Genomic DNA, 13,357 nt, shown 5'->3' with positions numbered 1-13,357 from the left:
GGAGCCCTTGGGGCTTTGCGAATCATATTGAGGGGCTCCACAGTTTCCTCCTTCCTCCTCCTCTCCCTCCAAACTTTCCATCTTCTTTCCTGCTCCTCCCCTTCCCCCACCTCCCTTGCCACCAAAAGTATTTTCCTCCCACCTCCCTTGCTACCAAAAGCCTTTTTCCCTCACCTCCTTGTTTCCAAAACCTTGTTTTCTTTCCACCGCTCAGAGGATGCATTGATTGTGCTTTTTCTGCATGGCAGAAGGGAGTTGAACTAGGTAGCCCCTGGGCTTTCTATTATTATTATTATTATTATTATTATTATTATTATGGCTGGATGGCCATCTGTTAGGGGTGCCTTGATTATGCTTTTACTGCATATCAGAAGGAGGATGCACTGGATGGCCCCTGGGGTCTTCCACTGAAATACTGTTAAGTTTATGTTGGTTAAAATTGTTCTTTGAAAGTTTGCCCTTGTCATATATATCTATGTATATGTATGTGTGTGTGCACGTGCACACATATGTATATGTGTGTGTGTGTGTGTATGTATGTATATATATATATATCATATACTGTATAAACATTTATTAGGACTCCATGAGAAACTTTTGCTCCACAGCTGAAAAATTTTGAGAACCACTGAATTACCAACTTAATTCCACTAAAAATGAATGGTGAGGAGTTCATGTAGCTATCTGCAATAGTTGTAGTGTGTTTCTATTCTTGCTCAAGTATGTTGTTAGCTATACTTACAGAAAGTGCCAGTTGCTGGCCCTTTTGGAAGCCTTGTGCTCCATGTATTCACAATCTGACATATTAGAAGGAACAAGGTGTTCTTGGAGGCAGACTGTCTTGGAAGCGAAACACAAGGGATTGTCTCAGAGGAGAATGTCACTTCCCAAACACAGGAAGTAGGCACTTGGAGTGAAGTGACACATAAAAGTATATAGATTAGGAATTATTCTATGAGTTTGGAGTTACAGAATCAATTCAAGGCTTTTAGGAGGAAGCAAGTCTGATTTTTTGCTGCTCTAGAGACTAGGACACAGGGCAATGGATTCAAGTTGCAGGAAAAGAGATTCTCTCTAAGCATTAAGATGAATTTCCTGGTGGTAAGAGTTTTTTGGCAGTGGAACACACTGCCTTGGAGTGTGGTGGAGTCTCCTTCTCTGGAGATTTTGAAACAGAGTCTAGATGGCTGCTGTGTCAGCCTGGATGAGGGTGAAAAGATTGAAACTCTAGGAACTCCTGGTCAGTCGAAAGGCCGAACAGGGCATAGGGTTACAGCCTGTGTTGGACGGGGTTACACTCCCCCTGAAGACACAGGTTTGCAGTTTGGGAGTAATTCTGGACTCATCGCTGAGCCTGGAACCCCAGGTCTTGGTGGTGGCCGGGAGAGCTTTTGCACAATTAAAGCTTGTGCACCAGCTGCGCTCGTTCTTTGGGAAGTCTGACTTCGCCACGGTAGTGCACACTCTGGTTACATCCCGAATAGACTACTGCAACGCTCTCTGCATGGGGCTGCCTTTGAAAACTTCTCGGAAGCTTCAATTGGTCCAGCGGTCAGCGTCCAGGTTGTTAACTGAAGCTGCATACAGGGAGTGTACCACTCCTCTGTTGCACCAGCTCTACTGGCTGCCGATTAGCTTCCGGGCACAATTCAAAGTGCTGGTTTTAACCTTTAAAGTCCTGAACGGTTCTGGCCCAGATTACCTGTCCGAACGTATCTCCTGCTAGAAACCATCACGAAGCTTAAGATTGTCAGGAGAGGCCCTGCTCTCAATTCCACCACTCTTGCAAATGCGTTGGTGGGAACAAGAGACAGGGCCTTCTCAGCAGTGCCCCCCCCCCATCTGTGGACCTCTCTCCCTAAGGATATCCGGTTGGCCACCTCCCTCCTGTTCTTTAGGAGACAACTGAAGACCTGGCTCTGTGGCCAGACGTTTGATTAGATGATAATGACAATAGGAAAAGGAAATTTGCATTTTGTGACTTGGATTCTTCCGGCTCGGCTTGGTTTTACTGGCGCGTTAATTTATTAATTTATTGTTAAATTTTACTGATGTTGTTGTACAATGTTTTAAAATGATTTTATTGTGAATTGTAATTTTTATGGTATTTATGCTGTTAGCATTCTCTGATGCTCATGTGAGGTTGCGCTGAGTCCCCCTTGTGGGGAGAAGGGCGGGATATAAATATATGAAATAAATAGTAAATAAATAAATAAATTTGTCAAGATTGCTTTGAATGTATTTTCCCGCATGGCAGGGTGTTGGACTGGATGGTCTTGTGGTCTCTTCCAACTCTAAGACTCAGTGATTGTATGATTCTGGCTGGAAATGCTAATAAAACTGGTGCTTTCCACAAAAAACACTTTTGTGCATTGTTGCCTAGAGGGATGTAAACTTCCAAACTTTATTTCCACCATTTGCATTAATATTTTTAATAGACATTATTGCATTCATGCAACCACTCAATAACTACTGAGATTGACATTGAACAAACACTTCTCCTATACATACTCCATGCCTCAGGTTCTTGTTAAATGTTTTGCATTTTCAAGATAAGATTAAAAACAAACAGAACTTCACATGGTAGCAAAATAACAAAAAATTGAGCAACATACAACAAATGTTGGAGGAGAAAAGAAAATGGGGATACAATGTTTATTGCTAGACATAAACTTACAATGTATGTTTAAATATGGTAAAATTGTCATACAAATTAACTCATGGTTTCATCTTCAGTTTTGTTGAATAACCCCCACTTTCTCCAATTGTAATGTTCTTCTTTGTTCTGTTTATGCTTTTTTTCAGTTTTTCATTGTTTTGCTGATCATTCTCCTGGCTGAGCTGATACTACTAATTTTGTTCTTTGTTTATATGGACAAGGTAAGTGTTTGTATAGTTCCGTCCAATTATTTAGCCCTTTACAGAAGCAAAGCTACTTTCCCCTTTTTATTCCCTAGAATAAACAACAATTAGGTATCTCCACCACACATTAAGGTACAAATGGTATGGAAGAAGATTCCATAGATAGATACATTTTATTGATTGGCCTATTGGCCGTATCAAAACATTTAACACATAACACATTTAACACATAACACATTTAACACATAGTCATACAACATAGAAATATTACATTCAACACAGTTAAGAAGTGCAACAAAACAGGGAACTAAGTCCCAGCTTCTGCCAACCTAGCAGTTCGAAAACATGCAAGTGTGAATAGATCAATAGGTACCATTCCGGCGGGAAGGTAACGGCCCTCCATGCAGTCATGCTAGCCACATGACCTTGGCGGTGTCTACGGACAACGCCAGCTCTTCGACTTAGAAATGGAGATGAGCACCAACCCCCAGAGTTGGACATGACTGGATTTAATGTCAATGGAAAACCTTTACCTTTTCCTAAGTCATTGGCCCTGCATGATGTTTTGCAGTACTAGGGTTGCCAAATCCCCAATTTTTCTGGATTTCACCCATTATATTAGGATGCTAGTTGGTCCCCGCTTGAGCCATTATCAGGCCCGGATTCCAAAAACATCTTTTAAAAACTTCTATAAATGCAGCCCTAGAGCAAAATATACAGCCAAATCCCTGTGTAATACTTTTGGAAAAACAAGCCACTCTACTTTTGAATATTTTTATACTAATGAGTGAAGTTTCAGAGTTACTATTTGGAAAACCCATTCCATCTCAATACAGGTTAGTTAGAAATCTGTAAGAAATTCAGTGTTTCAGATCCATTTGAAGTCTATTTGGCAGAAAATCTTGCCCAAAAGTGGACAGAAAAGGTATAATAAAGCAAAGGGTATAATAAAACAAAGTGAATATAACTATCACTATATAGGACTCCATACAGACTGTCATTCTTCAGTACTTTTTTTTGATCTAGTCTTGTAATATTTTTTATTAGATGTCAAAACCAAAATAGCAAGTTCCATTTTATGAGGGTCACTTAAGATTTCTCTAATGCTTGAGGGTAAAAACATGAACTGAATGTGTCAGGATGGACGATTTTGAGAGAGATTGATGCCAAAAGCATTGGGGTTTGCTAGGTGAGCTTAAGAACATTATTTCAGAATGGAAACATTTCAAATATTACATTGATCTTTGGTGCCTCTAGGGCCGGCTGTTGTTTTTTAAGCAACAACAACAACATCTCCTTTCTCTTTTAAAGTAAATTTAGAATACCAAAGCCCCAGGCCCCATATACATTGTCATTTATTGCAGTTTCATAATTGAATTGCATTATATGGCATTGTAGACTCATATAACACAGTTCAATGCAGTTGCACTGCATTATGAAACTGTGTTATATGGCCGTGTAGATGGAGTCCCAGGTCTATAGCTTTTCAAAAACATTCTAGATCTCCTTTCACTGACATTGCTCTTTTCACATATTAATTATCAATTTTAAATGATCTTGTAATCCAGAATTGCCATCATATCTCATATGACTCTGTTTGCAAACCTGAGATCATCTTGAGATGCAAAATGAAGAAATTCTGCCCCATATCTAAATAACTCAAAATCATTCTGATGTTGCTAATGCTTGTCTTATAAAACATAGGTTAATGAAAATGCAAAGCAAGATTTAAAGGAAGGTCTCAAGCTTTACAACACAGAGAATAATGTCGGGCTGAAGAATGCGTGGAATATCATTCAAGCAGAGGTAAATACAGTAGAATATTTCATTGTAAAATAACACCCTCTCCACTTATGCACTTACCATAGTTTACCTGCCTATGGGATGTCGGTGTTATACACATTAATGGCCAGTTGTTTCTCAGGTCGAATTCAAGGTTTTAGTTTGAAGTATTGAACAGCCTTAGGCCTGGGGAATGATGAGAGTACTAGTCTCACTATGAACCTATTCAGTAACAAGGGCCCCTTCTACATTGCCATATAATCCAGCAGATAATCCACATTACCTGCTTTGAACTGGATTATATGATTCTACACTGCCATGTCAAAGCCATGGTATTCCCTGTAGTAACCTACGGATGTGAGAACTGGACCTTAGGGAAGGCTGAGCGAAGGAAGATCGATGCTTTTGAGCTGTGGTGTTGGAGGAAAGTGCTGAGAGTGCCTTGGACTGCGAGAAGATCCAACCAGTCCATCCTCCAGGAAATAAAACCCGACTGCTCATTGGAGGGAAGGATACTAGAGACAAAGTTGAAGTACTTTGGCCACATCATGAGGAGACAGGAAAGCCTGGAGAAGACAATTATGCTGGGGAAAGTGGAAGGAAAAAGGAAGAGGGGCCGACCAAGGGCAAGATGGATGGATGGCATCCTTGAAGTGACTGGACTGACCTTGAAGGAGCTGGGGGTGGTGACGGCCGACAGGGAGCTCTGCCGTGGGCTGGTCCATGAGGTCACGAAGAGTCGGAGACGACTGAACGAATGAACAACAACACTGCCATGTAATCCAGTTCAAAGCAGATAATCTGGATTTTATTTGGCAGTGTAGAAGGGGCCTAAAAGGGGCCTACAGTTACCAGGAGAGGTGGTTTTGAGCATACTGGGAAACCAGGAATAGAGGAAGCTCGAACCCAAGGTGTAAGCAGCCCACATGAGATTGATTCTGAATTTCCCATCCTTCCACTACATTTAAGGTTTTCACACTCATATGGGGCCTCAACAGCCTGACTATCCAAGGTTTTGAAGAGCCGTTTCTTGAATGTTTGCCCTCTTGATTTATAGTTTTCTCTTTCCTCTATGACATCTTCCATACACTGCACACCTGACTGATTGTCTCAGGGCAAGCTATAAAAATAAATCCAAACATTGCAAAGTCATTTATCAGTACAGCTATATAGACATCAAGATCCCCTGAGCTCTTATCGGTATATACTCATGACAGATGTACAGCAAGAAGTGATGGTCATGGCAAGAGGACATGTTTGCTATTATTTATTTATTTACAGTATTTATATATAGCTTTTCTCACCCCTAGGGGAACTCAAAGCGGTTTACACATAGATAATTGCAAAAATTCAATGCCTTACAACTACAATAGTAAAACCATACATTAGACATAAATCATATTAAAAACAGTATATCACCAAACATCAATATATACTGGAAGCAAACACATTATATATACTAGAAGCAAACACACTTCCCAAACAGTTTTGTGGACCCAATTCAAAATGTTGATGCAGCTTGAGCATCCCTTATCCCTACCTACATTTATACCCATTGCTTCTCGTCATTAAACAGGGACAACAGGATATGATACAATTCTCATGATGCCTGCCACATGGTTATGATTCAGCCATTTTAACCTGCCCCTCAAAATTCCACATCACCACCTACTTAACTCTTCAGTGGATGTGTATGACCACATATCCATTAAAACTGTATTTTCCAACCAGTGATGCACAATGGAGTTGCAGACTGTGCATTTCTATCTAACAGTGTATTATCTACCTAGCACATTTTTACCAAGGATATAATTTTTACATGAATTGAAAATCTGCCTATTTTCTTTTGGTATGAATATGCAAAATGTATTGTAATAATTAAAACAAACAAACTTTTGACAATGTTATATATGTCATGGGAAAAGAACTTATTTGATTGTGGTGGCATATACAATTTTGAGTTTGATGTGTGTGTGTGTGGGGGGGGTGCTTGTTTCTTTAAAACAAGTACTTTAAAAGAAGTATTTTAAAAATTGGCATAAAAGTCTATAATGTAGTTGTGATCTTGATAGATTTTAGACGTTAGCAGGAAAATTCTGAAGTATGCTTTCAAATACAGTTTTTTAAAAAGGACATTGTCATCCCTGCCCCATCCCCCCCTTTTTTATAGATGCACTGCTGTGGGGTTACGGATTACAGAGATTGGTACCCAGTGTTGGGTGAAAACATTGTTCCTGACAGATGCTGCATGGAAAATTCACAAGACTGTGGTCGGAATTCCACCAACACAAGTTTAGTGTGGAAAACGGTAATTCTAGTTTATATGTAAATTGGAGTTTGCTTTTTATCTAACCCAGGAAGTAAATCTAATGTCATAAATATTCCTGTTTATTTAGAAGTAACTAGCTGGCATGGCTATTAATTACACACGTAACGAAACAGGACCTTCCAGTGGGCTAGTGCAGGGCCCCAGGGGCCTCCATCACTTTCTGTTTCAAAGAAAGCCCAGCCTTTTGGAATTACCAAATGGAGCCATACCAAAAGATTTGCCCTGTGGGGCGGAACAATTCAAGAGAGATACTTCAAGGGCTTGCCTCTGTTAGAAGGAGGCACAGACAGCTTGATTTTACTCATCTCTAAATCGGGGCCACTATAATGTATACCTGCTGTTGGCAAGTTGTGTTTTGGAAAAGTGGGGCAGAAACATGAAGCTGCTGTTGGAATCACTGAGGGAAGAAGGAGGATACATAGAAATATGGAGTAAGGAGACAGACTGTTGGAAAAGTTCCATATCCCTTAGCATTGGAGATGGGCTCTCCAAATGGAAAGTCTTGCTCTTGAATGCCATGTTTGTGCTTTGTATAACAGCCATTTAGGATATATAAACCTGAACTAGGTTGCTGACCTGGACTGCGTTACAGAGATCTGCCTGGATGAAGTTTAGGGAAGAGGCAAAATCTCTTCTACTTTTGTCCAGCAGGGGTCTGGCAGAAGAAGGTCAAATATGGAGGTCAGGTAGTGGAGTTGTACTAGATTCCATGCTTGCATCCTCACCTGTCCTACAACCTGTTGGGCTTGAGCATGTATCTCTGAAAGTGGATATCTGTAGTAGATAGACTAGGGATTCTATTGATGTGTTACCCACACTGCTGCATAAAATTTGCCTTCCTGATGGAGCTAGCGCAGTTTTGGAGATACCACTTGAATCTCCTTTGTTTGTTGTGCAGGGGAAATTCAATTTCCATTCCTAGGCTACGTTGCCAATGAAGCTTAGGGCTTCATACCTTATATGGCAACCATGGTTCTGTTCCAGCAGGTATCTGGCACTACTCATAGGCAAATCACATTCTGGACTTGGTTTTAACTGCTAGTAAAAATACGATGACTAGCACTTGCATTGTAATGACCCATAGTCACTATTACTCACTGGTGTTTAGATTTCTTTGGATTTGAACATTGATCAATGGATTGCAATAAGGAATTTCCTCTAACTTGGGCAGGTAATTGCATCAAAGCACTGATTGGTTTCTGGAACAGTGAAATGGCTAGGGAAGAAAATGCAATTGTACCTAAGGCCCGATCTACATTGGCATATAATGCAATTTCATAATGCAGTCAACCATAATGCAATGCAGGCTCCTTCTACATATTTATTTATTTACGACATTTATATGCTGCCCTTCTCACGCTGAAGGGGGACTCAGAGCGGCTGACAAGATATATATATATATACACACACATACGCACACACACACACAATGCATTATATTATTAGCATAGTACAATATCAATATTATATATTACTATATTGTACTATACCATTATATTGTAATATTATTAGTAATATTACATGTAATATAAAACATATAATTATAATATCATATTAGTAGTATTATATTGTATTACATTATAATATAAATATTATATGTATATACAATATATTATATTGCATTATATTATATTATATTATATTATATTATATTATTAGCATAGCACAGGAGACAAAGTGGAACTGTCCCCTGCCCCCTCCCCTCTTTTCACTCTTAATGTTTAAGAAGTCAGGGGAAAGTCCAGAATCGGTGATAAAATGTGCTACAGCTGATCAGTGTACGGATGCTGGAGAGTGGAAATCCGGGAGGGACATGGATATCACTCATGTAAACAACGCCATTGGAAATTTTGGATAAATGAATGGGATAATGCACTCTCAGGAAGGTTAAAAAAAACCTGTCCCGCACCCCCAGGGAAATCCCCCTCCCTGTTTTTTGCGTTGGAAGATGAGTTCCATTGCTGATTCTCATTTGATGGGCTGCTGTAGTCCAGCACATTTTTCTCAATGGGGTAAGAAAAAAAAAGTCATTTTGTTGCATCCATTCAGCATGGGGGAACTTTGTCAACATCACAAGAGGTTTTTTTTTTGCAGTTCCCAGGATGTGTGTGAAGACTCTCCAGAGTGGAATTGGATTTCTTTAATCCTCATTCTTATCTGGATTATGCAGCTGTGTGGAAACAGTCAGAGATATATTTATTATTTTATTTATTTATTTACAGTATTTAAATTCTGTTCCTTCTCACCCCACAGGGGACTCAGGGCAGATTACAATGTACATATACATGGCAAGCATTCAATGCCATAGACACACAACATATATAGACAGACACTCAGAGGCTATTTAACATTCCAGCTTTTCATGAGGGTATTCTGGCCACCAGGGGAGCTGTTGCTTCACCATCCATTTGTGACACTGATGAAGTACTTCCTCATTCTTTGCATGCTTGCTGGAGATTTTTATGGCCTCATAAATTAGTTAAATTAGACTTCCCGCATAAGTGGTACCTACATTTCTTACTTGACAGATGCAACTGTCTTTCGGACTACAAAGGTCGACAGCAAGCTACACAAATTGGTCAAAAGCTCACCCCAACCTGGGCTGGCTTCGAACTCATGACCTTTCAGTCAGTAGTGATCTTAATGCAGCTGACTCCCAGCCAGTTGTGCCGTAGTCCCAGTGCTATAAGGCCTTAGTGTCCCTTCCCAAGGAGTGGAAGCAAAGTAGTCAGAAGAATTAGAACAAGTGTGACTCGAGACAATATCAGCTTTGCTAATATAGAGGCCGAGTCTCCAGTCTGTAGCAAGACTCTCCAGCAATTTCCAGTGTCACGGGAAATACTGCTGGGTAATGTGAGGATAGTACTAGATCTATCAAGTAGAGTAATCAAGTTGGCAAGGCAGAAGGTAAAGACCCATGGTCAGCCATCCATGCAGGGTTTAATGGAAAAAGAAGAATACTTACTCTTCTTTGAAAAGCGCATTAACACTTCTTTACTTAAGAAAACTTGTGCATAAATAAATATATGGATAGAAGGAAGAAAAATGGCTGCAGATTTATAGTGTTGCATAAAAAGAGTGGCTGTGGTACGGCAAGAAGTCAGAAAGCAGCATAACGTAAACTAAGATGTTTGTGTGAGTATAGGTGTGTAAAGGTTGCTAACCCTATGACGATTGTATAAGGTCATTTAAGTTATACATTTTGTTAAGACCAAACAACTAAAATAATTTACTAAGACTCACAGTCTTATCAATAAATTAATTTCAAGATTTGAAATGCAAACCAAAAGCTTTGTAAGCGTCCTTAGAAAACAAAGGATTACAATAAGATTAGAAACTAAAAAACCCTTACATATCATATAAGGTCAATTTCAAAAGTATTATTTATTTATTTAAAACATTTATATTCCACCCTTCTCACCCCGAAGGGAACTCAGGGCGGAGCACAGCATATATACGGCAAACATTCACTGCCGGGGCAAGAATTCATTATATGTATACATAAACTTTAAAAACATTTATCTCAATATTAAAATACACTGTTTACCTGCATCAAATCTAATTGGCCTTGTAAAGTTTCCTATCACTTCTTTGTTTCACTGTCCCGAAAGCTTGGACCCTCAGCCAAGTTTTTCCCATCATTCTTAGCCTGCTAGTAGAAAGTTACTCAGGCATACATCTATACTATAGAATTTATTCAGTTGACAGCACTTTAACTGCCACAGCTCAGTATCATGGAATCCTGAGAGTTGTAGCTTTACAAGGATTTTAGATTAATCTTATGGCAATTTGGTGAGGCACCAGAACTAGTTAGTGCTGCTGCTTCACCAAACTACGACTCTCATGATTCCATTGCATTGAACCATGGTAGATTAAGCTGTGTCAAACTGCATTAATTCTATAGTATAGAAGATACTGTTGGAGCTGTTTGCAATTCGTAATGTAGATTTCAAAATATGTATGTATGTATGTATATATGTCTAAAATGTAGTAGCTTTGTGCCGAGTGTATTCCTGTGTGGAAAGAGTTACCTGAACCATGGAGGGAACGGCATTCCTAGAGAGGTCATAAATCAAGTGTATAGAGCAAATGGACGCTGCGTCATACGTCAAACGTCATTCTGGAATGCAGGAGGTGTGGACTAGTACTGATAACTGTTCTGTGTGTTTGCGATGCTACGATCGGTCAGAGAGGAAGCAAGTTTTACGATGTGCTTAGTGTTAAGTAGCTTCTAATGTATATAACTGTAAATAAATTAGTTTATAGCCCAAGGTGGCTGTGATTGATCTGTTCCTGCCTTGCTGTGCTTGCCGATGCCACTGACAGATACTAAGGATATGAGAGCTGGACCATAAGGAAGGCTGAGCGAAGGAAGATAGACGCTTTTGAACTGTAGTGCTGGAGGAAAATTCTGAGAGCGTCTTGGACTGCAAGAAGATCCAACCAGTCCATACTTCAGGAACTAATGCCCATCAGCTCACTGGAGGGAAGGATATTAGAGGCAAAGATGAAGTACTTTGGCCACATCATGAGAAAGCAGGAAAGCTTAGAGAAGACAATGATGCTGGGGAAAATGGAAGAAAAAGAGTGGCCGACCAAGGGCAAGATGGATGGATGGTATCCTTGAAGTAACTGGCTTGACTTTGAAGGAGCTTGGGGTGGTGACAGCCGACAGGAAGCTCTGGCGTGGGCTGGTCCATGAGGTCACAAAGAGTCAGAAGCAACTAATAAACAACAATAGAAGATACACCCTAGGAAGGAGTTTTCCAACGGCCCATTTGCAAGGGATACATACATCAGTGCAGATCCAGAGTGGCGGCATGGTGGGTGGTGGGTGTCTGCATTGCCCAGTGACTTGATGGAGTCTGCAAGGCTCAGGCCCTATCTATACCGCCATAAAGTCCAGTGCAGCACTCGAATCAGTCTGCTGTGTCCAAATACGGGGTAATTCATTTTAACCCGAAGTAAGCCATTTAATCCATCTTGACTCCAGGTTAAGATGGATTATAATATTCAGATATTATAAAATAAAATATATTAACATATAAAACATAAAATAAGAACTGGCAATATATTTATATATTCATTTATTTCTGGACATTATCACTTCTGTTTGTGACGTGTTCAACATAGATCATCATCATCATCATCATCATCATCATCATCTTTATTTGTATACCGCCCTATCTCCCCTAGGGGATTCAGAGTAGTTTCCACATATGCAAAATAATACAAAAACATACAATATAAAACAAAAACATAGATATAAACTGTTAACACAAGAAATACATTAAAATCAGTAATTGTTTCTGACACGAGAAGACAAAATAGATTAGGTAGAAGAAAATATCTGCATCATGTTGTGCATGCTACTCTCTTAGATTTTGATATTTTAATGTAAGGGGTTTTTTTTTACCATGCTTATGTTAGTTGTCTTATCAAATCATTTAAAATACCATTTTTTTTTGTCCCAGGGTTGCTATGAAAAAGTGAAGATGTGGTTTGATGATAATAAGCATATTCTTGGGACAGCTGGGATGTGTATCCTCATAATGCAGGTAAGTGATCCTTCAGTTATGTATTATTGAGCAATATACAGATCGCATATGGGTAATTTCCAGTCGTTCTAGGAGGCCTACATCTGTTCTGGGACCTAAGGAATAGGAATCTCCATTTTACAAATCCCACCTCTAAAATCATTTTTTAATAGGCCACTAAAGTGAACCCTTCTGGAGGTATTTCTTAGGGCCCTTTCCCCAAAACTGAAATAATCTTTTTAGCAGTGGGAGACCTAACTGAGCCACCAGGAACAACCATATTTGTTAGCTGACTATCCTGTACCTAGTCTCTGAATTTCATAACTGTATAGGTAGGAAAATATTTGTATAAAAACTATTATTGTTGCTGTGTCTTTGAGTATCAAGCAAATTACATCTTCTCCATTATTTTTGCCAATAATAGCAGACCTCATTATCTTTGAAATTGTCTCTGGTAATGTACCAGGCAAGCTGAATGTGTCTTGTCTCACCTCCAGATCTGGTAATGTGAGATTTATTATTTGAAAGAGATACCTTCTAGGATATTCGCACTAGTACAAGTTGTTTTCAGACAATATGGGCATTGAAATAGGTAGTGTCTGAGGTATTTGGGGGAAAAGGAAAAAATGCATTCTTCTTGGTCATCTGTTTTGAACTGTATGTAAACACTATGTCGTTAAAACCCCCAAGTTAGAATTCTGATCTATGATTGTCACATGAACGGAGAGTCACTATCATCCCTTTCTTTGGCACAGAACTTATATTATAAGCATCACACCTTCTTCAAACACACACACACACACACACACAAGCCATCCCCTGCCACGTGTTGCTGTGGCCCAGTATG

At 39.5% G+C, this 13,357-nt stretch overlaps 1 protein-coding gene across 4 annotated transcripts in view; it reads left to right on the top strand.

Annotated features, from left to right (window-relative positions):
• Positions 1-13,357, top strand: part of TSPAN9 (tetraspanin 9) — a 186,981-nt gene that overhangs the window by 150,187 nt on the left and 23,437 nt on the right. For all 4 annotated transcript variants that reach the window (XM_060778078.2, XM_060778075.2, XM_060778076.2 and 1 more), the window contains 4 exons: positions 2,806-2,880; positions 4,567-4,668; positions 6,815-6,952; positions 12,448-12,531. In XM_060778078.2, coding sequence (XP_060634061.2) covers positions 2,806-2,880; positions 4,567-4,668; positions 6,815-6,952; positions 12,448-12,531 — 399 coding nt within the window. The remainder of the gene's footprint in view (positions 1-2,805; positions 2,881-4,566; positions 4,669-6,814; positions 6,953-12,447; positions 12,532-13,357) is intronic.

This window comes from Anolis sagrei, chromosome 5 (genome assembly GCF_037176765.1).
Source record: "Anolis sagrei isolate rAnoSag1 chromosome 5, rAnoSag1.mat, whole genome shotgun sequence".
Taxonomy (NCBI): domain Eukaryota; kingdom Metazoa; phylum Chordata; class Lepidosauria; order Squamata; family Dactyloidae; genus Anolis; species Anolis sagrei.
This window is presented reverse-complemented; position numbering and strand designations above follow the sequence as displayed.